General features: G+C 40.0%; 1 protein-coding gene across 7 annotated transcripts in view; it reads right to left on the bottom strand.

The window, feature by feature from the left end:
* ATP2B2 (ATPase plasma membrane Ca2+ transporting 2) overlaps positions 1-24,999 on the bottom strand; it is a 166,500-nt gene that overhangs the window by 84,099 nt on the left and 57,402 nt on the right. For 6 of the 7 annotated variants that reach the window (XR_006102033.1, XR_006102032.1, XM_042450235.1 and 3 more), the window contains 4 exons: positions 17,347-17,388; positions 13,520-13,684; positions 9,373-9,587; positions 4,727-4,969 (listed from right to left, as the gene is read on the bottom strand). Coding sequence is in view for 5 of the 7 variants with exons in the window: in XM_042450235.1 (XP_042306169.1) it covers positions 4,727-4,969; positions 9,373-9,587; positions 13,520-13,684; positions 17,347-17,388 (665 nt within the window). In the remaining 2 variants the exon portion in view is untranslated. The remainder of the gene's footprint in view (positions 1-4,726; positions 4,970-9,372; positions 9,588-13,519; positions 13,685-17,346; positions 17,389-24,999) is intronic. The other variant, XM_042450232.1, reaches the window with a different exon arrangement.

Genomic DNA, 24,999 nt, shown 5'->3' on the forward strand with positions numbered 1-24,999 from the left:
TCGACCATGGTATCCTTCTGGAACGCCTGAGAGAACTGGGTATCAGAGGCACTGCACTCCAGTGGTTCCGGTCCTATCTCTTGGGAAAGTTCCAGATGGTGAGGCTGGGGGACAGTTGCTCTCGCAAAAGAGAGCTTACATCGGGTGTCCCTCAGGGCACCATTCTGTCCCCCATGCTGTTTAACATTTACATGAAGCCGCTGGGAGAGATCATCCAGAAGCATGGAGCTCGGTGTTATCAGTACGCTGATGACACCCAGATCTATCTCTCCATGTCTCCGACTAATACAGTGACTAAGGAAGGCATCTCTCCTCTGGATGCCTGCCTGGGGTCAGTAATGGGCTGGATGAGGGAAAACAAACTCAGGCTGAATCCAGAGAAAACAGAGGTACTTGTGATAGCTACCTCAAGTCCAGGCAGGGAAATTTTTCATCCAGTCCTGGACGGGGTTACGCTCCCCCTAAAAGACAAAGTTCGCAGTCTGGGAGTACTCTTGGATTCATCCTTGCAATTGTCATCACAGGTGGATGCGATGGCCAAGAGTGCTTGGTACCAGCTTTGGCTGATACGCCAGCTGCGACCCTGTTTGGACCAAAAGGACCTTGAAACAGTAGTACATGCACTGGTAACCTCTTGGTTAGATTTCTGTAATGCGCTCTACATGGGGCTACCTTTGTACCAAGTTCGGAAGCTTCAGTTAGTCCAAAATGCTGCAGCCAGGTTGGTCACTGGAACATCTAGGGCAGACCACATAACACCGGTATTAAAATCTCTTCACTGGCTGCCCATTAGCTTCCGGGCTCAATACAAAGTGTTGGTTATTACCTATAAAGCCCTATATGGCTTGGGCCCGAGCTACTAGAAGGAGCACCTCCACCCACACAATTCGCCCCACACTCTCAGAACAACAGGGAAACATCTCTTTGAGTGCCCGAGAATGAGATTGACAACAACTCACAAAAGATCATTTGCGACAACAGCACCGACTCTCTGGAACAATCTCCCTGATGAAATCCAGGTCTGCCCTACTTTGGATGCCTTTAAGAAGGCTTTGAAGACATATTTATTTAGGCTAGCGTACCCATCTGACTCCTTGTAGATATCATTCATGATAGAAGTTCACTTTACGGACTGATAGATTTTATGGTTGTATTTTTATTATGCTATTGATATATGAAGATGTTATATTTTGTAAATTGTATGTAACTGTGTTTTGATGTAAACAGCTTTGATCACCGGAAAAGCGGTATACAAATAAAGCTTTATTATTATTATTATTATTATTATTAAATGCTTTCCACTTACATTTTCAGTAAGAGATGAAACTGGTTTTTGTAACCTGTTAGTCAACTGATTAACATATGTGCTTGCTCTTAGCCAACCAAACGTTACAGAATGATGAATTGTTATAATTTATAGAAGCATACTTTATAATTTCCAAACATATTGCATACAAATCAGCAGGGGTGGGAAAATATTCTCTGATATTCATTTTATGGCTGAAAATGAGTTTCCCAGCAGTTGGGAAAGTGGGTCAGGAAGAACAAAACTGTGTCATGAATTTTGCTCAGTATTTTCCCAGTATTTCCATATCTTGAAGTGTTTCATATAAAATATACATGCAGAAATGAATTTTCTCCATGATAATCATGGAAGTTTTGCATAAATACGTGTTTTTCATGCAAAAAAACCCAAATGCTTTCCAGATAACCACTAGGTTTCCTTCTGTAAAACTTCTGGCTTTTTACACAGAAGCCATGGTTTTTACATTAAAATGTAGGTGAAAAATGTAGGTCCTGAAAATGCAGGGGGTGCATGAAAATTGTGTTTTTGTGCTTGCACCAGATTTTTTTTCTGCATCTTCTTTCAGGAAACAGGCTCTTTTGTTAGCCTGAACTTTGGAGTGCCCTCTGAAGAGGCCTGGAACATTTTCCTCTGGCAATACTGTGAAGAGAGTGCAAAACTCTTCTTTGTCACAATGCTTTTGGTGCTTCGGTCTGAAATGAATTAGAATCTGGAAAAGACCCCAAAGGCCATGTAGCACAACTTCCTGGAATGTAGGAATACACAGTCCAAGCACTCCCAACAGATGGTCATCCAGCCTCTGTTTAAAAACCTCCTAAGAAGGAGACTCCACCACAGTGCAAGGCAGCCTATTTTATAGTTGTACAGCTCATACCATTCTTTCTAATGTTTAGGTGGAATCTCTTTTCTTTATAAAGTTCTGTTGCTGAATTTTTCTGCCTGGACTGTTCGGTTATTATTTTGTTTAATTTTTTTTGAAAGTTTTTAATTATTGTGGGCTATCTCAATTTTAGATGACTGTTTGTTATCTTGAATAATGTTTTTTGTTCTCAAGAAAAAGGGTTGGCATAGAGGGAGCTGATGTTTCCACTGCTTCAGAGCAAAGAATCAATGCTGTATTTTACAAAAAGGGGAGCTTTCCAAAGTGCTGAATCTGTTTGAGGAATCAGAAACTTGGATAGCTTTGTAAAACCATGAGCACCTCCCATAAAACACAGTGTGGGCTCACTGCCCCACTCAAGCCACTGGACACTTTTACCTTGGGGACAGTAGCATCAATCACCTTTAGATGCCTTTAAGAAAATAAATATCCTTATTCTATTTTAGTAAGTGTGAAATCTTCTTGCTCAGTCTGCATGAACCTAGGTAGTCTGCAATGCACTCTTCATTCTTCTTTCTAAATTTAGTATCTTTCAACCAGGAAAGACTAAGTGAATAGCATGTTTTATCTCCATATAATTAAAGTATAATATTTTGCATAGCATCTAAGGTACATGTAAATTTAGTGTTCTAGAGTGAATGGTGTCTGCTTTTTGCAAGCACTTCCCACTCTGCACTCCTCACATCCCTGCAAGATATCCTTTTTAATGATTTTTCATACCTCATTATGAAAGGATACAAAACTCTACCCAGAGAGGAGGGAGAGAGTCCAGTTGTACATTCTCATAAAATTTTTGCCCCAATTAGTGACAAATAACTATTGGAAGCCAAATAAAATGTTCTCCCAAGCAATCAGACTACCAGCGTAGTGCAACAAGTATTACTTAATCAGCAGGGTAAAGGTGAAGACATAATTCCAGTCTCCATAATAATAGGAGAGTTTCTTTTCTTCTAAGTGACATTGCCTCAAAACAGATGGGCCAAAAGCTGCAGCTTTCAGACACTTTGGGGCATGATGTGCAGATGAAGCATTCTGCTGTTGCAGCTGGAAGCCACCAAAGACAACCAGAAAAGGAGTGGCAAAAAGCTTCTCCTTACCAGAGGCCCATTAAGGACCACAGTGGTAGCCAGCCTCAGGACTGCAGCATCTGGTTGCCATGGTCCCAGGGCAGTCAGGGGCCAACTGAGGCTGAAGCGGCCAGAGGCCACTCCAAGCTGCTGATGTGCTACGCCCCATTGTCATGAAGGCTCTGTGGTAGTATGACGTCACGATCTTCAATATGGGCTCTCAGGCAAGCTGCTCTCTCTCACACTCAGTAAACTTCTATATAGATAAAGTGTGTGTTGCCGATCAAGGCCTCCCAAAGAGAGGCATCTGAGCTTCCATTTATGGGGGGGAAAAGAACCCCAAAATGGAGACTCATATTCCTAAGAACCACTAAGAGACACAATTCCCATGTTAAGGCCATCTTTGAAAGGAGACACCCACAGACCTCCATTTTTGAAAACATGGCTGAGTATGATCTAAAAGAACATGGGGGAACTAGAACAATGGTTAAATATGGGGAATATGCAGGGGTAGCTGTGTTGGTCATTTAGCAAATTCAAACAAAAATCCACCAAACAGTGATACTTTTATTGGCCAACCAAAATTCACAATATACTTGTTGCAGTGGAGCTTCAAAAGCTTGCAACAAGTATATTGTGCATTTTGGTTGGCCAATTGGGGTTAAATATGATTTGAGAATATTTATGGCTGACCACCCTTGCTTTACAGGGCTTTATTAAAGATAGCAATCAGATATTTCATATGAAATACCTAGTTTCACATTTCTAGGATCATGCAGCTGCATGTGTGGGCTGAGCAGGGGCACCAATAAAATAAAAGGAAAAGAAAGGAAAGGAAATGTTTTTTCTCCCAGAAAGCCCATTTTTCAGAACATAAATCAAACCTTATGAATTATCTCCATATCAAAAACAGCATCACAATCCTATATATAATGATATAATGCTTACAAATTTTCTTAGCCTCAACAACAAAGCATGTCTTGAAATACTGAGATATTCTACCCAGAAAATGACCAACCAAGGAGACATTCCCCCTTGCATACACATTATGGATTGTTTGGTGAAAAACATCATTTGTTGAAATATCATTGAAAAATGTGTAAAAGCTTTAATAATTTAGCACAATCAGGAAAAATCCCTTTAAACTATTCATTATTACACAGAGGAAGAAAATAAGTGAAGATTTACATTAATACTGAAAAGTACAATTGAAATCAACGGGACTCCTAATTAAATGGGTAGGGAGTGTAGGATTTCAATGCAAGTTAGAATATATATAATAAAAGAATGGTTTCCTTTTTTAAAAAAAAGCAGCAGGATATTCTGATATGTGTACTTCTTAAGCCACTGTCACACCTATCACACAATTTAAAAAAAAATAAAACTAGAGGAAGAATTATAATGTTTACACAGCACTCCAAAACTGCTGTAGCTCCCCCCTCCCCTTAACTGTTGAAAGCAAAGCCTACTTACCAGAATTTTTGTAGTATAAGCACTGTTGATGGCAATTGCATTAACCAGCAAATCCAGAGTTTTGGCTGGAATGGAATCTGGGTCAGGGATCTCTTTATAATGGACATCTCCTACATAGGCTTGTACTACTGTCATCCGGTTGGTTGTTAGAGTCCCTGTTTTATCAGAGCAGATGGCTGTAGCATTACCCATAGTCTCACACGCATCTAAATGACGGACCAGATTGTTATCTTTCATCATTTTCTAAAGAAAAAAAATATATGTAAGAGCTTATTTTGGTAAATATGCATCATCATTTTTTAAAAGGTGGGCATATGCCTTAATCTTTTCCCAAATTATATTTACCCTTTTAAAACAGAGACAAGAATGTCAGGTATACAGAATGCACTTCTACAAGTTTGTATGATTTAGAGATTAACATGAGTTAAATACATACACACACACACACACACACACACACATATACACCAAGGGTTTTGTGCATCATTTTAGAAGGAACATGTGGCAATGATTTGTGTGTTCAATTATAGTATAAATGACAATTTTCAGACTTCAGTATCAAAACTAAAATCGATCTGAAAACAGAGACACAGAGTATTATAGAAAAAAGCATGAATGAGCAAAGTTCATGAAGATATTTGCTGAAGATAAGATATAGAAGAGGATGACACAGTGAAACTGAAATTCACCACTTCTAATTTAAAAACAATTATAGGGATGGAAATATATTCAAAAATATTTGAAAAATGATCAAAAAAAATGTTTCAAGTGTCCAGATACCATGATGAAAAGAATCTTAGACTGGTGAGACTCTTCAAAGTTTGAGATGTAGTCTATACAGAAAATAAGATCATCTATGCATAAATATTATTTTATGTGCAGAGAAAGCTGTGTAGAAAATGTTGTAACAGGGGAGTTTTTCAGTACAAAATTCACGTGCATATAATCTATATGGAAATTTTCTGCCCAGGAACCAGCTTTTTCCTAAGCAAAATAATAATTCTATGCAGAAATATGATATGCTGTACAGAATAATTTGTTTTCTATGCAAAACAGCCAGGTATAAATTTTGTACAGAATAAGTCCTGAATTCTGAATAGGCTTCAAAATTGTGTAGTTTTAAAAGACTTTCCTGAAGCGGTGGTGGTGGGGGAGCTCCTTGCTTTCCTCAAGAGGAAAATTAGTGAAGAATTACAACCCTACATATTTAACAGAGATGAAGCCCACTGAATACACTGGAACTTAGTTCCAAGAAAAGAAAGCTTTGTACATTCCAAAGTTATATAAAATGAATAGCAGTGTGGCATAATGTTTGAGCATTGGACCACAACTCTGGAAGCCAGAGTTTGAAACCCCACTCGGCTATGGAAATCTACTGGGTGACCTTTGGACAAGTCATACACTCTCAGTCTCAGAGAAAGGCAAAAGCAAACCCCATCTGAACAAATCTTGCCAAGAAAACCCCATGATAGGTTTGCTTTGGGGCGCCATAGGTCGGAGGTGACTTGAAGGCACACAACAACAACAACAAGATGTATAAAATACTTACATTACAGTTTAACTTGATGAAGAGTAGTTTAACCTTAGTTTTGGATTTTTCCTGTCATTTTTAAGGAGTTAGAAAATAAATGGAAAAATGCCTACTTCCTCTATTAAATGAGCTCCATCAAACTAGAGAAGGGTTAAAACAGGCGAGTCACTGAGGGATCTAAATAGGGAACCAGATGAAAATTATAAGCCAGACAGGTTTTAAATGGGGAGCCATAAACAGTAAAGCTATTTGCTTCTTCATAAGGAACAGACTTCTCATTTGATTTAAAGAGAAAGAATGTGCCCATATGTACTACTGTTGTTGTTGCTTTTAAAGTCATAAAGAGGCTTGCTCTTGCAAAATAGTAGTGAATGATTTACACTAGCTAGGATCTGGATTAATATGCAAACTATTACTAAGATATCATTGAGCTAAAGATTTCATTAAAAGGTACACTGATACAGTTGTGTTCATTGTCACATGCTGGATGAAGCCAAACAAACAGTATTTGCCCAGTGTTTTTATGTGTGTGATCTCTCATATGCATAAGTAACTAAATGGAAAACAAATACTGCAAAGAAAAGGTATGAAAAGCTATGGAAATGGTAAATACAACAGTCAATATAGATTCTAGAAATCTTCAGAAATATCAAAGAAACCAAATGTGTTGTTACCATTCCATGATCTAGAAATTAGAACCACTAAATCTGAAGGAAAATTTAGAAGCATCCATATACAAAAGACTAAAGAGAATTTAAGAAATGTCAAAGGAGAACTGTAACAAATAAATTCTGCATGCAGTACATAGCTCTCAGAGTCCCATGGGCTGTATTAGCAAACTGAAGGGACTGGGGGAAAATATGTTACTCAAATGCACAGTCAATTTATTACTATAATATTCAGATCCTGTCTTAAAGGGGGGGGGGACAGCACAACACCATATAAGCATGTAAAACCACTGAAGAGGTTAAAAATAACTTTTAAATGATTTAAAACTATTTAAAACACTTTCTTAGTATTTTATATATGTAGAAGAATTAGATACTATTATGCAAAATTCATCGTTCAGAATTGAGGAACTGAGGGATTGGCTTCTTATAGTGGAAAGGGAAAACCAAGCATGGGGGGAGTAGGGAGTCAGTGGCGTGGTATTAATTTATCTGGTTGTTTGTTTTTGAGAATGAATAACACATGGAATGGGGGAAAGAAAGACTTAGACGAATTAATACAACATGAAAGGGTTTATACTAAGCATGTGGGGGGCTGTGGTGCAAATGTAGACCATAAATATCATGAAGTGTGTGTGTGTGCCTTCAAGTCATTGTGAACATAGTAAGACCCCCATGAATTCTGCAGGGTTTTCTTAGGCAAGGAATACTCAGAGATGGTTTGCCAGTTCCTTCCTCTGAAATAGAGCCTACATCATCTGGTATTCATTGGCAGTCTCCCTAGAACTAACCAGGGCTGACCCTGCTTAGTTTCCAGGATCAGACAGAATTGGCAACTTTTAGGTTTCTTATTATTGTTAACTGCCCTTGAATCAGCCCTGACATAGCAACCCTGTTGCCCATTGCCAACCCGCTGCCACCCTATCCTCCACTACTCTTCTTAGATCCTGTAAATTCAGTTCCATTACCTCCCTGAGTGAGTCTATCCATCTGGCATGCATTCTTCTTCTCTGTCTGCTACCCTCTATCTTTCCTAGCATCGTCTTTTCTAATGCCTCCTCATGATGTGGCCAAAGTACAACAGCTACAGATTCATCATCCTGGTTTCCAGGGAAAGTTCAGGCTTAATCTGCTCAAGGTTCCATTTATCTTTTTGGCTGTGCATGATATCCTCAGCAGTTTTCTCCAGCACCATATCTCAAACAAAGTATTTTCCTTCTGCCAGATTCCTTCACTGTTCGGCTCTCACATCCGTCTATGGTGATGAGGAATAATATTGACTTTAGTGCTAAGTTGTATATCTTTACTCTTTAAGATCTTATGTTGTTCTTTCATAGCTGCCCTTCCCATTCCTAGCCTTCTTCTTATCCTTTAACTGCAGTCTCCGTTCTGAACAATGTTTGATCCAAAGTATGAGAAATCTTTAACTATTTTGATTTCCTCATTGTCTAATTTGAATTTATGTAGTGACTCCATGGTCATTATTATTTTTTCTTTATGTTCAGCAGTAATCCTACCTTTGCACTTTCTTTCTTTACCTCCCTTAGTAATTGTTCCAAGTCTATGATGTCTTCTGCTAGTAGTATAGTATCACTGGCATATCTTAGATTGTTGATGTTCCTTCCTCCTTTACACTTAAACATGATATTTCACCATAAATAATACTGGCCTTGATCCAGAGACTTGCAGCATAGGAGATTTCCAGCAATTGACAAAAGAGGTCTCTGTAAAATTTCTGTCCTTCTTGTCAAAAATAGAAAACAATTTCCTTCAGTGTTTGAGTGGCTATCCAATCACACAACTGTATAATTTCCAGAACAGTAGCTGTGCCATTCTGTGATGCAGCAAAAATGACGAGTCTTGTGACACTTCATCAGATGCATGAAGCATAATTCCTGATGCCAGTTTCCACCTTGTTCCAGTTTGATTTGGAACACTGGAGTTCCTAGCACTACACATTCTTCTCAGTGCTGTAAGATCAGCATTGTCCCTGAGTGCTAGGCCAGTATGAAAAAGAGCAATTGACTCAATAGTACCTAAGAAACTTCATGATATGTGAGGCTACAAAGACAGGTCTTGGTAATCCATATGCAATGCTTCTCTACTGTAACATATTGGTGTTCTATAACTCATTCCCTACTTACTGAGTAAAGCCTTAGCTCACTAATGTTATGTTTGAACTGTTAAATTCTGATTCAAAGGAAGGACTGAAGTTGTCATTCCAGAAAAATAATCAGCTGTGTGAAGTGTCAATATTATGATAAAACTATTAGTCTAGTGAGGGTCTATTACACAATCATTTTTAATCACTTCTTAAATTGTGTTGACATGGAATCTTATCTGCTTTGCTAGACAATACACTTTTTTAAACAGAAAAAAATGGTCTACTAACAAATGAAGATAATCAGGCATAATTATTTCAGATTGGATGTGGCAGTGTTACTTACCTTTACAGAGTAAGCAAGAGAAATGGTAACTGCAAGTGGAAGTCCTTCTGGTACAGCAACTACAAGCACAGTAACACCAATTATGAAGAACTTGACAAAATACTGAACATAGATTGGAGTGCATTCAGGCAGCCATGGCTTCTTGCTGACTACAAAATTCTCAATAGTGAAGTATAATACTAAAATGATGACAGTGATGGCAGACATTACCAAACCTGAAACAGAGAGATGAAAATGCATATTTTATTATAATATTTTTTTAAAAATCTTACAAGATAAAAAGGAAAACTATTTTTTAAAAAAATTATAACAGAATCTCACTACCTTAAACCCATATTTGAAAGGAAGTTCTGTTGAGCTTAATGACACTTACTCCCAGGCAGTGAGAAGATTGCAGCCTTCATCTATTCAAATTTCACTTTACTAAATGAAGTGCATCGCTGATGCTTCTGCCCAGATAAGTGATTCAAAGTCTCTCTCACACACATAAGTATCAACACACTGCACATTCAGAATGCTTCAGAGAATGTGGTCCATTTCAGAGGAAGGCTAAGCTAATTTTCTCTATAAGCAATTCTGATATATAAACATTTTTTTTCCATGACAGATTTACTGCAGGTTGCTGCTAGTAACAGCAAAATGGTTAAAAATAAATGTGCCTCTGATATATACCACCAATGCATGAAGTACATGTACTGTACTACAATCTATGTGCACCAGATCAAAGTGTCCATCCTGGTCGTTTCTTGAATTACAAATCAAAATACCCATGTTTGTCAATAAGTATTACTACACAGATTATATAATTTTGCTATACACCTACTGTTTTAATGGCTTTTATTTGTTGAACATCTTGGGATCCCTTGTGGGCTGGGAAATGATGTAGAAATGCCAAAAATAAATAAAGGCTTTAAAAGGAAATATATTTTCCTGTGTACACAGTAATGCAGCTTTAAGCATGCCTCTAAAAAGTAATCAAGATTGTTTTATACAAATGGGGTGTGACAAATATCTAGATTTCCTTTAAGAGTACTGATCTATCCCTAAGTGTATCACCCACAAATATGTTGTGTCTTAAGGTAAAGTGGATCCTGTCACTGGTACTATTATTTTCTTCCCCAAAGAGAAAGAGAAACATGGAACAAGAGATATGATTTAAAAAGGAAAAAAAATGGAAGACAGATTGGGAAGATATAAAATTATGGTATAAATTATGTTGCATGGTAGTGTTCATGAAGAATCCAAAATCTGAATCAGAATGGAAGAATGTTGCTATAAACCCAAATTTGCTCTTCTCTGACATCTGAAATAGTTCTTTATTTTAGCAGTAATAAAGAGAACCATGAGATGTACAGACCAAGGAATTAACTTGATAAAATAAACCAGATGTGGTGCAGTGGTTTGAGTGTTGGACTATGACTCTGGAAACCAGGACTCAATTCCCAGCTCGGTCATGAAATGCCCTGGGAGACCCAGGGGAAACCAGATGGTCTCAGACTCAAGGGAAGGCAATGGCAAACCTTCTCTGAGCAAATCTTGAGAAAAGCCCATGATAGGTTCAGCTTAGGGTTGCCATAAGTCAGAAACAACTTGAAGATACACAGCAACAAGAAACAACAACTTCTTGTCTCTTCTTGTTTTGAAAATAGGCTTTGGGGGGTCAAAATGATGTGGTGGGGGAGGCATTTTAGTCACAGCCCCTAGAGAGTGTTTGCAAATATTTGAGGCAAAAATGATTTTTTTTAAATGGCGGAGTGCCCCTCCAAGATCTCTTGGAGGGGGTAATTTAGTCCCTGAGCTTCCCACAGTTGTCCAGCCTTGTCCTACACCTTGCTGCTGTTTAAGCATCTGCTGAGATGACTGCCTTGTGAATGGTAGAGTGATCCTGCATGCTGGAAAACTACCTCATCCTTGTTTTAGTTGTTCTGGTAGTATGGTATAAATTGCACTTTTGTATGTTACACAATTGGTGATGCTAGATAGGAACAAGAGCAATGCCAAGCTGCCTCTTCTAACTCATTGTAGTGCAGAATAGGACCCGGAACAATGGAACAAGTTACAGGGAAGGAGATCCCACCTCAACATTAGGAGGAGCTTCCTGACAGTAACAGCTCTTTGCCAGTAGAACACACTCTCTTGGAGAGTGTGGAGTCTCCTTCTTAGGAAGTATTTAAACAAAGGCTGGATGGCTATCTGTTGGGGGTCCTTTGATTGTGTATTTCTGCATGGCAGGGTTGGATTGGATGGCCTTATAGCCTCTTCCGACTCTATGATACTATGAGAAACATCCCTTCTACTATGAGAAATCCATGGAAGGAAATTATTTCTTGCCCCCCTTTCCCCCTTGATCTCACCTGTGACCTCTACTCAAAAGCCTCTTTGGAGAGTGTATGCAGAACTTTCTGAACAATGTGGATTGACATGGGGAGCCACAGAAAAGAGGGCATTCAAGAGTCTTTCTTCCAAGGAACTTCCTTACGTTATCTTAGGCCCGGTACAGAGGGGCCTTTTGTGGCACGTGCACACACCCCGCAACCCTAGCATGTCATGAATGCACCACAGCTGCATGGCACCATCCAGACGGTGCACACAGTGATGACATGCCAGCAGTGCAGTGTCCAAACAGCACAGTGCCACTGGCACATCATTGCACCGTCACTGGCGCTATGGTGTGGCACAAATGTGCTGCAAAAAAGGAGCTGCTTCTGCACGCTCTTTTCTTGCTGCACAGCAGTGCCGCACAATTTGGTTGCTGCAACGCTGCTGCAGAACAAGAAGAGGTGCCTCCCCCAGAGCCTCTTTTTGGTGCTCTGTATCGTGCCTTAATATCCAAGTCATATTGCACTTCTTTTCTATTGAGGGAATATTTATATTCTTGAGAGTGTTAAATGGGACAAGATGTCATACAGATAAAGGGGCGAAGATGGAGCTAAAGGAGAGGCCAGAGGCTGCTCTTGCCCAGAGACCACCCCAGGACCACAACAACCAGATGCCATAGTCTCAAGGGTGCCTGCCGCCATGGTACTCAACGGTCCACAAAAAGGAATGGTAAGAAACCACTCCTTTCGCAGACTGTTTGGGCCACATTCAGTATCCCCAGTGCAGCCTCAGCATGGCCTCAGAACGATCCAGGAGCATGTGTCATGTGCATGCCCTGGCCCTGGAACAGCCTGATGGTGGCCCTTTTGGGCTGTCTGTTTGAGGTCAAAATCTCTTGGGTAAGAGCCAACTTAGATGTTATCATTGTAGCACAAGTTGACGATGGGTGTTCAGCGACACTATGAGTAAGATTACACTGGATCAGTACTAAATGGTGAGTGTCATCAATGTAGATAAGCTGTTGGGGCAAGTAAGGAAGACAATTTATCCTCTCAATCCCTGTTCTTCTTGGCTGATCGTCCAGGGAGGAGATACAGTTAGATCTCAATTACAATATATTATTAATGTATCTCTCAGGGAGGGAAATTTTCCATCTTGTTTAAAAGAAGTGGTGGTATGGTCACTTCTTAAAAAGCACTCCCTGGATCCCCTGGACATAAACAACTATAACCCAGTGTTGTTATAGTACTTAACACTTAACACAATATTGAATTCAAACTAAATTGTAATGGGCCCTCAGTAGCCATTAGAGATTGGTTCAATTCCCAGCTTGCCATGAAATCCACTGGGTGACCTTGGACAGATCACATGCTCTCAACATCAGGAGAAGGCAATGGCAAATCTCTGCACAAATTGTGCCAAGGAAACCCCATGATAGGTTCACCTTAGGGTTACCATAAGTCAGAAGCAACTTGAAGGCATGCAACAACAACAAACTGAATACTTTGTAGCAGATTTCTTTGGGAATAGTGGGTGTTGTTATAGATCCAGTGTGGTATGGTACTTTGAGTGGCTTCTGGGAGGCCACAGTCCTGCTTAGCCATGGAAATGCAGTGAGTGATCTTGGGTAAGTGATAGTTTTCAAAGAAGTAGTCATGTTAGTCTCTTGCATAAAAAGAAGGAAGGAAGGGAGAGGAAAAAAGAACTCTGACAGCACCTTTAAGACTAAATGGTTTTTTAGTTTTGCAAAGATATAACTGCTGACAAGATCTCTCTGATATGTTCCTTATCATAGTAGGTATGTAATTCCATGAAATGTGCATCATACCTGCTTTGCCTATCTGGACAGCCAATTTAGTCAGTTTTCCCTGGAGAACAGACTTTTCTTTCTTATGCATGTTAGCCTTCCTCTTGTCTTTATCATCTCCTTCTCCACCTTCTGCACTCTTCAGTGGCTGCATTTCCATTGCAGCAGCACCATCCTGCTGTTTGGCTAGAAGCAAAAGGAAAAATAAATATTTAGGAAAGTCAGTATTATCCTAACTTTAACTTAGAAATCAAGATCTCTGGAGTTAGATCTCTGTATTTTCTGAAGATCACATATTCCATAGAAAACAGTTAACAAACTGGGTTATTTTTAGAGTCCTAACCCTCTAACCATTTTTTCAGTCCCATATTACTTTTGGTATAGGACTTTAGCAATGAAGATTTTCAGACCAGCACTTACCGTGGGGTAAGCACTGCTAAAACACCACTAAAACTTTTAGGAAGTATATCAGTTCCCTCTGACCCCACAACCATAACTGTTATGAAAGATGAGGTAATACTTTAATCATATGTTGAAATGGATTACATATGCCATAATACAATTTGTTCATGTTTAAGGTGTCATAATGTACTCAAGAGTGTGTGAGGTTTTTTTTTAAAAAATAATAAATCTGAAATAACAATAACAAGCTGTGACACTGACTTTCTTTTTACCTGAGTCAGTAGAACAATTCGTGTAAAATTGTATTGTAAGAACCTCTGTAGCTTGATTAATCTACCCCACACATTTCTTATAAACAATGAATGGAATAATAAAAATGCTCTAGAGCAGAATGCCCTGTAAACTCTCATTGTAAAATCCCACTCAGAATGGATGGGAGATGTGCAAGGGCCCAGCTGTAATCTTAACATCATTTAATTGTGTTGTTCAGATGTTTCCAGTGCCCAGTGTCTAGTTTTTACTGGTCACATGCAGAGGGAACTGCACTTCTGATCCCTTGAGTATCCCTTATCTGAAATGCATGAGACTGGAAGTGTTCCGTATTTCAGGTCCTTCCCCCCCCTCCCCCTCCATAGTGAGACACAGCAAGGCTGGAAAAAGACTGAGGATCTGTGAAATGGAGTGATTCCAAGTCACTTGGCACAAATAAGTGCCTCCTGCCATTTCACAGATCCTCATATCTCTCTCCAGCCAGTCTCACTCCAGCCCGGGAAATACACTCCAGTCTTGCAAATACTGTACAGGTACGAGGCTCAAAATGTTTGGGATCTGGAGTATTTTGAGTTTCAGAATTCCAGACAAGAGATATTAAGTTTATATAAATAATCAATTCTACTTCCACTGAAAGTGAAATTATATTCTTTCTAATATAATTGAGCCTCTCAGAAACTCACAAGCCTATTTCCATAGTCTTTGTCTTCCTAATGGCATGTGTGTGTACACAAAAGCATATTCAGTTTTTCTATATTGCTTACATTTTCTCTGCAAAGAAAAACATGTCAAAACACTGGCATTAGACTACTAAACCAGTATTAAACCAAATAGAGCAAATTATTTATTCAAGAATACCTCCAGATCTATCATTTAAATATAAAATAAAGATAAAAGATAAAAAATATTTTGCTTTCAGATGTAAATATCAAATTTGGCAAAGTAATGGGTGTATGTCGGGAAGAACCCTTTGTACCCAACAGACAACTATAGATTGGGGGGGGGGATTCAGTAATGCATTGACAACACTGGCTATAACTATTATAAAGATACCACTTGCAGAGCACAATCCCCTGCACTCATTGTTCTTGTGGATTTCAGCCCCTAAGTTTTTATATGATAAAATTCTCCAAACTATAGCTTTTAAAAGAAACTTTAGAACTGCTAGAATACCTTAAAGAGAACACTATCAGGATTTTCTGCACAATAAAAATTGGAGCAATGTTGTACAGTACAGTACAGGAACCAGATCAGGAGCATCTAATACCTGCACCCAACTGTAGTGAGGCTACAGCTGCAGGGAGGGATGAGGAGGCTAAGGAGGCCCAGGTGGGTGAGATTGGGAGGCTGGAAGAAGAGAGTGCAGGGGCGGAGTCGGAGGGGAGGGTGGAGACAGCCCCTGGGGGGATAAAGGAGGCAGGGCCAGGGCATGCGGGAAGGCTTGGACGCGGAAGAGCTGGACGGGAAGTGGCGGCCGAGGAAGGGAAAGGACAGGTGTGGAGGAGTCCAGGGCGGAACGAGACCCCGGTATCGTTGAGGCATCAAGGACGGCGCCAGAGAAGAGGACCACACGAGGAGGTCCAACTTCGGAACCCGAGGGAGGAGGGGGATTTTTCCTTCTCTGACACGGAGGACTGGGCGGCTCGTGGCCTACAGGACTTGGAGGATGAGTGGTGGGACCCGAGAGGTGAACATTGAGAAATTGGGCCCCTGCCTAGAGACTTGGAAAAGGCAGAGACTGAACCCCTCGAGAAGTATCGCAGGGGTCCTCAGCTGACTGAGGAGGGTTCCCAACCCTGAAGTCGCCGCATGCTGTAGGTTCCGGAGGGAAAGGCCCAGAGAACTAAGCTCAAGTTTATTGGTTTTGTTGTATGTTATCCTGAGGAAAGGAAAAGTTCTGTTGAATTAAAAGTTACTGTTACTGCAACCCGTGGAGTCAGTTTGTGGTACACGTGCAGGAGAGAAGAAGGGAGGAAACTCCGCCCAAGATGCAACCAGGAACGCCAGCCCCGCCCACACCAGCAAGGGAGGGCAAATGTTAAAATCTACAGGCTCCAGAGGGGCCTCTGTGACTCACAACACCACCTCCTTTTTTAGATTTTCTTCTTTTTTTAATGGCCCACACAGAAATAATAATAATAATAATAATAATAATAATAATAATAATAATAATATGGATTTATTTATATGCCACCCAATCACATGGAATCCGGGCGGGTTACAACAATAGAGGACAAGTGCCAGGTAGCCACACTCATATTACTACCTTTCTTATTCCCTACCTAATGTACAAGATGGGGGCAAACCCAGGCACTAGAGAATAGCAAAACAATGGCAGTGATGCTGAGGTCCCATTACCCAGCACATCATTTGACTGAAAAATATGAGTCAAATGGAGCTGTGCTGATTTCAGTTTCACCATGTATCCCACTTCTGCTCACCAACACACTAATAAGCTTCAGGGAGTAGTTAGAAGTAAAGTGCTGGGGGGTTGGTTGGTTGCTGAAGTACAATTCCAGTGTCAGTGTCACGGACAGAGCTTGGGAAGCTACTTTTGAGAAGCATGAATACAATGCTATGCTAAGAACCCCTCATAAGTGATGTTCTGGTTGGTTAAGAGCATTATCCTATTCCTGCTTAGTTATAGGTGGCTTCAATATGATATCATATTGATTCATATTGAAAGAAAAAAGGTCCTAGCCTTAGCTATGAACACAACTTACAGCTCTGCCTGTTGTTGGCCCTGACTATGATCAACCATCTGAAAGCATTCAGGACAATTCAATGGGCAGATATAATCTGAGAAAAGTGGGTTATGACAACTCCAAATTGATGGAATCAACATAGTGGAATTTTCTGATCTGTTATTTCAGCCGTCAGTGTTTAAACAGGGAAGGAACAACTTGCAAAGCATCTCTTTCACATACACTTAGATCAGATATTTCCAAACTTGTGTCTGCAGGCAGCTATCTGGGAAAGCCAAAAATACATGTTTCTTGTATCATTTGGTGCTCCGGAACTGATGGCTTATTTCCTGTGTTTCTTTGACCAATGGAATATAAAGCATTTACTGTCTTTTTCAAACTACATCCCATCTTGGATTTTCCTAATAGTATACTTGCTGAATGAAACTTAAGTACATTTTTTAAATCCTCCTTATTATGAAAGAAGGTTACCTTTATTCTGGTTGTTTTCCATATTTCCATCCTGCATTTTGCCTATATTGTAAAAATGGTAACAAACAACAAGAAACAGACAGTCAACCATCAGTACATACAGACAGAACATGACAAGGAGGAATTTAAATAAAAAAAGTACTGACAAAAGTTATGAGCACATTTCAAAGAAATTTTTAGTGCAAATTGTTGTGATGGATTTATATGCATGAAGAAGCTTTAGGACAAAGATTTATAACAGTTTATCATTTTACCACTGATACCTCCTCCACTGTACTAATAATAGACCTAGGAATTTCAAGAGAAGATTAATTATTTGTATAATACAGCTCATAAAATTGTACATTGACATGATCAAAGCCACTGCTTTTCGGTCTATACTGGGGACACTTTCTATTCTGATTTGCTTGTTACAGAATTCCTTACATTTCCAAGCTTCTGAAACGTACACTGTTGGCTTGCAGGGATCATTGACCAGGTTTGCCTGAAAAAGGGTGAACTATGTGTGAGGGGAAAAAACCAACAACTGAGCTGAAAATTTCAGAACATGGGTGCTGCTCATATTTATTGAAAAAGCAGAATTGATACAGGCATAGCCCCAACATATCTGGGCACCTGCCTCAGTTCTATCTCACCACAGTCTAGAGTCATGGCCCAAGGAGAAAGATAGTCACTGTGTAACATAGAACAGAATAGAAGGGTTAAATTTCAGTGGAAACAACTCCCTCCTGCTCCCTCCCAGAAGACCCTACCAGCTTTCTGATACTTCCGATGTCACCTTTCACTGAAGGCTCAACTAGAAGCACTGTGATTCTCAGCTGAAACTGCTACTGACACTGTTGATTAGGAATGTTGGGACTTATCCAACTATGAACCAGGGCTGATCCTGCTTAGCCTCCACGATCAGACAGGATTTGGTGCCTTTTAGGATATTGAGGCTTTTTTTTAAAAAAAGTAATGCATTAGAATTAGCTCTTACCTTTGAAGCAAGTTTGCTGAGTAACTCATTGATTCTTGATTTATGAATAACACTTTATTAAGCTGCTACTTTTTTGTTATTATCTTTCTAAAATTAAAACACATCTAAAAATAGAAAAAATGGACAAAGATCCCCACTAATTTCCAAAACAACATTTGGAATTAATGAGTAAATATTTTTATTGAGATGTTAACAGTCCTCAGGCTAGCTTGTAAAAATAGTAATATCTGACTGACTCCATGTAATGTGTTACGGTTAACATTGCTACTTATAATGCATTACTTCTAAACTCAGCATATTTTAGTATTTTAATTAGTATTTTTAAAATTTCACTTGCAAATTTGTACACATTCGGGGGCATTATTTCCATTTCATTTCTGTATGAAAATCTGCTCACTATACAAAATTCTGTATGGAATTTTGCTCATATGCTTTCCACATAATTCCTCCAATACAGTATGTTGTTTTTAAAAGCTTTTTTGCACTTAAAAAAGCCACATCAGAAAGTATTGTGGAATCTTAAAAAGATTCATTTTGTATAAGCTAAAAAGAAAGAGACACACAATCAGCAGCACACATCATTAGAGGTGAAAAATTGTGCCAAATAATGCTTGTTTCGCTTTTAAAGTATCACAAGACTTGGTTGTTTTTGCTGCAAAAGATTAACATTCTTGAGAAAATACAGTTAGCTCTCCACATTCAGTTTAGGGGCGCAGAACCCCCACAACTGGTAAAATAACCAATCATATTTAACACATAAAGGCTCAACCCACTCTGGATGCCTTCAAGGTGGCCGGGTTCCTACGAAAGCAGAAGTGGGCAGCTGGTGGAGTGTGTCACTGCCTCCGTTGCTTCCCTGCACAATTTTTAATAGAAACTTAAAAGCTTCACTGCATGTTTGCAGTCTATTAGTCCTGCAAGGTTTGCAGCCCCTATTAAAAATGGGATAGGGCAGCAGCAGAGGTGGCAGCAAATAATCTGTGAATAATCAAATCTGCAAAAGTCAAATCTGCAAATGTGGAAGGCTGACGGTATGTACATTTTTGTGTGCACTTTCTCCTACTACATTTTCCCTATGTATTTCAGTATGGTCTTACCCTACTCATTTTTCTTTCCACTGAAGAACTGAACTGCAAATCTCAGAAAAGTGACAGTGTTAAAGGTTAACTAAACTTTTATTCACACTGGTTTGAAAGTGTGTAGTTAGCTAAATTCATAATAAAATGCAAATCAACAGAATTTCAACTCTATCCTACTAGAGCATTTTCCCTACTTCTGATATAATGGTTGAGAAAAGACGTGAGTCCCTGAGATGTCTTTAATTTTTAGAGGAGTTATTACCAAGGTTTGAAGCCCTATTCTGGTCCTCAATTGAACATTTTTTCTTGTGTAGATACAAGCAGGTGGCAAAAGGGGAACTGATGTCTAAAACACACTGCAGGAATAATCCAGTTTGAGACTGCTTTAACTGCCCTGGCTCAGTGCTAGGGGATCCTGGGGAATTGCAGTTTATTGTGGCCCCAGATCTACCTGACAGAGAAGTCCAAATGTCTCACAAAACTACAGTTCCTAGAATTCCCTAGCATTGAGCCAGGCCAGTTAAAGCGGTCTCAAACTGGATTATTTCTTCAATATGTTTTGGACCTAAGTCTCTTGGAGTGTTCTTTTCAATATTTGAAACCCTTTCTGTTTGAGAGTTTACAAGGTCCAGGCAGAATGGCTGAACAAGCCAGTTTTATTTTGGGGCAAACAACCTTGTGGCTACCAATACCTAAAGCCATCTATCTCATTTGGCTACAGTTTGTACAGCAGAGTAAAGTCTCCTACTCAGGTAAACAGCTGGTCTCGGAACTGGTGTTGGAGTCTCCCAGACTTCTTGTTCTGGGGGACCTCAACATCCCTTTCGAGGCCGGCTCACGAGATCTGACAGGTGCGGCTCGGGAATTCATGGCCTCCATGATGGCCATGGGCCTGTCCCAACTAGTCTCGGGACCAACTCATTGTGCAGGTAATACACTCGATGTCGTCTTCAGTACGGATTGGGATAATCCGTGGGCAGAGGTCTGTAGTACCTCTGCCCTATCATGGACAGACCATTTCCTGGTCGAGGTCCGACTTAAGGCAACTACCCAAATTCCCCCGGGGGTGGAGGACTTATTAGAATGGTCCACCCTCGAAGGCTGATGGAACCCAAAAGGTACCAAAAAGCCTTAGAGGGGTTTATGGTTGTATCTGATGGCAACTCTGTTGATGCCCTGACTAATATCTAGGATAATGATCTCTCCAGGGCTATACACAGTATCGCTCCTAAGCGTCCTTTCCAGCCCACTTCAAACAAGAAACCCTGGTACACGGAAGATCTCAGGGAAATGAAGCGGGCCACACAACGACTAGAGCGCAGCTGGTGGAGACACCAGTGCTTGTCCGACAAGACACTCCATCAATCTCTTTTGAAGTCTTATGGAGTGGCAATAGGTGCAACAAAAAATTATTTCTATGCTGCACGTATTGCGTCTGTGGAGTTGCGTCCGGCAGAGCTGTTCAGGGTGGCCAGAGAGCTAACTCAGCTTTCCCCTGCCCTGAACCCTATTTTAGAACCAACTAAGGCCTGCTGTGACGACTTTAACAACTACTTCGCAGATAAAATCTCTCGGATAAGGGCTGATCTCAACGCTGGCATTTCTTCAGAGACAATAGAAGAGGTGTCCAGAGCTTCCGTGGACTCCATTAAACTGAATCATTTTGAGTTTGTACATACCAATGAAGTGGACAAGCTTCTTGGAAGTGTTAGGAAGATGACGTGCTCTCTCGACCCCTGTCCTTCTTGGCTGACCGCCCAGGGTGGTGATGCGGTAACATCTTTATTGTGTCATATAATTAATGCATCATTCAGGGAGGGAAAATTTCCATATAGTTTGAAATTAGCAATAGTCAGAGCTTTGCTCAAAAAACCCTCCCTGGACCCCCTGTTAAGAAACAACTATAGGCCGGTCTCACTATTGACATTTTTAGGTAAGGTGATCGAGAGAGCAGTTGCCTTCCAACTCCAAGCTGTCTTGGATGAAACAGATTATCTGGACCCATTTCAAACTGGCTTCAGAGCAAGTTACGGAGTTGAGACTGCCATGGTCGCCTTAGTCGATGATCTCCGTCTGGGCATTGACAGGGGAAGTGTGACCTTGTTGGTGCTTTTGGACATCTCAGCGGCTTTCGATACTATTGACCACAGTATCCTTCTGGAATGCCTGAGAGAGCTGGGCATCGGGGGCACTGCGCTCCAGGGGTTCCGTTCCTACTTCTCGGGCAGATTCCAGATGGTGCAGCTGGGAGACACTTGCTCCTCTAAGAGGGAACTGACATCTGGTGTCCCTCAGGGAGCTATTCTGTCCCCCACTTTGTTTAACATTTACATGAAACCACTGGGAGAGATCATCCGGAGACACGGGGCGCGGTGTTATCAGTATGCTGATGACACCCAAATATGTTTCTCTATGTTCCCGACTGATGCAGTGACTAAGGATGACGTCTCTCCTCTGAATGCCTGCCTGGAGTCGGTAATGGGCTGGATGAGGGAAAACAAACTCAGGTTGAATCCAGAGAAAACGGAGGTACTAGCAATAGGTTCCCTAGGTCCTGGGAAGGAAATTAGTCAACCTTTCCTGGACGGAGTCACACTTCCCCTAAAGGACGAAGTTCGCAGTTTAGGAGTACTTCTGGACTCGTCCCTGCAATTGACATCTCAAGTAGATGCGACGGTCAGAAGTGCTTGCTATCAACTTCGGTTGATACGCCAACTGCGACCCTACCTGGGCCAAAGGGACCTTGAAACGGTGGTACATGCTCTGGTAACCTCTCGTCTAGATTTCTGTAATGCGCTCTACATGGGGCAACCCTTGTACCAAGCCCAGAAGCTTCAGTTAGTACAAAATATGGCGGCCAGATTGGTCACCGGTGCGTCCAGGTTTGACCATATAACACCTATTCTGAAAGATCTGCACTGGCTGCCTATTCGCTTCCGAGCGCAATACAAGGTGTTGGTTATTACTTATAAAGCCCTACATGGCTTGGGCCCGAGTTACTTGAGGGACCGCATCTCCCCATATAATCCGCTCCGCACACTCAGAACAACCAGGAAGAACTTGTTGGAAATTCCACCTTCTAAATATGTTATTACTTCCCAGATGGCCTTCTCATTAGCGGCCCCACAAATATGGAATAGTCTTCCCAATGAGCTCCATCTTATCACCCCCCTGGAAACATTTAAAAAGAGGCTTAAAACCTTCCTTTTCTGTCAAACCTTCCCCCCTGGAAAATGAAGTCGTGTACTCTGAGCCCATTGACTCTTTACCTCACCCTATTGATTGACTGAATGATTGTTTTCAGATTGTATATTGTATTTAGTGTTCTTGGTTTTATCTATTTTATGATGTGTTTTGTAATTGGTTTTAAACTCTGTGTAAACCACTTTGATCTTTTTGGAAAAGCGGTATATAAATAAAATTTATTATTATTATTATTAACTGGAGTATCTTGGCTAATTATCCATTTGAACAGCCTCTGCCAACCTCCCAAAAGAATCCCAAAACTGTGGAGAATGAAAATTACAGTTTTAAATCCAAATAGTTTCCTAAATGAGAAAACTTTCCATAGTCTTTCCTATACTGTTGCAGAAAATCAAAACACTATTCAGATTAGCACAAACTGACTTTGTTTAGCAGAATTATGACAAATGTGATGCAATTATGATTTTGTACTGTAATGGAATAGTGGGCTAGGATAGCAGCTGAAGGCTACTGAGGCAGTTTATTTCTGACTGAAAATCCAATAATCATATGTATTTCTATTTCTGACAAATTAGATTGCTTAAATCAATACAGTTTATGATTACTAAGATTATAAATGACCAAATAAATAAATAAACTGTGAATTCTGATTGTAACAGTATTCTGTTCTTGGGATTACAGTGTCAGATAACTAGACATTTGAAGCAGATAAACTGTCCTGCAAATAAAGCAGAGCTTAGTTATAATCAACCCAGTCCTGAGATTTTCCCCAGAATATTATGCATACAGAATCTTCACCTATTCAATCGTCATTCCCTTGTATTTCAACAGAGGAAACAACTATAAATGTGCATTACTTTTCAGATATCTATCTGTTCCCTCCAGTGAAATGCATATGTCAGCATCCAACATGCATATTACAAGCTCTATGTGCAAATACAGGCTTTGGGATCAGAAAATAAATCCGTACTCATTTATTCTACATGTTAAAGACTAGCACTTCCTAAATGGACATAAATGTTTCAAGCAATTCCAATAAGAGAAGCAACCTTTACAAACGACCATTCATGTCTAATTTGTCATTACAAAACTATTTTTCATTATTTACCCCTCAGAAGATATATCTTCTAAAACACAGTGTCTTATTTTAATGAAATGCATTCCTCTACTGCAAATATAACATTTTAAAAAGTGATTATTTGAAGTTATCATATACTACTCATTAATGTTCATTGGTTGATCCAGTGTTTCTGCTTACAACTCTTATAGTGAATGTGTACTAAAGGAACAAGGTTTGATTAGAAATGTAAAGGAGATAAGAGAAATAAAGGAATAAAAGTACTTTATTCATAGAATACCTATAAGGACTCTTGGTTCTGCAAATTAGCTGTTCAAGTTCTGGGCTGGTATAAGCAAGTGACTAGTCTGTGATTCTGGAGATAAGGTAGGATTGGTATTTATGTTACCACAATATCACAGGAGCTAGGTTTGATACAATCTGACTGCACATAACATTTCAGGGGCTTTTATAGTTCTTTTGAGGTGGGGGGAGCATTTACACCTCCCTATACAATATATAAAGATTTGAGTCATTTTCAGTCATATCTTACCTGTAATTTAAAGCACAGTTCCTGCTATTAAACATCAAGCAACTATGCACCTGGAGCTTCATGGAATTTATTCCATGCAGATTTTAATTCTCTATTTATTACAGTAACTAGCAACATAATTCACAGTGTGTTGCACTGTGTTTTTCTTAGGACAGATAAATGCTTGTTTCTCTGCATGCTTGTTTGGTTGAAGTAAGGATCAGATTGTAAAAATCAGTGTCACTAACTGTTATCAAGAAAATTATTAGCACTTTTGTTGTGCATCCTAAATGTGTTCAGGGTAAATGGAATGCAATTTTCACTTATACATAAAAAGAATGATTCATCACACAAATGGACTGTTTCAATGAAATATGGTTCTGAGTTTTGTTGCAAATTCATAGAATCATAGAAACATAGAATCATAGAGTTGGAAGAGACCACTAGGGCCATCCAGTCCAACCCCCTGCCATGCAGGAAATCCAAATCAAAGCATCCCTGACAGATGGCCATCCAGCCTCTGTTTAAAGACCTCCAAGGAAGGAGACTCTATCACCTTCCGAGGAAGTGCATTCCACTGTCGATCAGCCCTTACTGTCAGGAAGTTCCTCCTAATGTTCAGGTGGAATCTCTTTTCCTGTAGCTTGCATCCATTGTTCCGGGTCCTGTTTTCTGGAGCAGCAGAAAACAAGCTTGCTCCCTCTTCAACATGACATCCTTTCAAATATTTAAACAGGGCTATCATATCACCTCTTAACCTTCTTTTCTCCAGGCTAAACATCCCCAGCTCCCTAAGTCGTTC

This window comes from Sceloporus undulatus, chromosome 2 (genome assembly GCF_019175285.1).
Source record: "Sceloporus undulatus isolate JIND9_A2432 ecotype Alabama chromosome 2, SceUnd_v1.1, whole genome shotgun sequence".
Lineage (NCBI taxonomy): Eukaryota > Metazoa > Chordata > Lepidosauria > Squamata > Phrynosomatidae > Sceloporus > Sceloporus undulatus.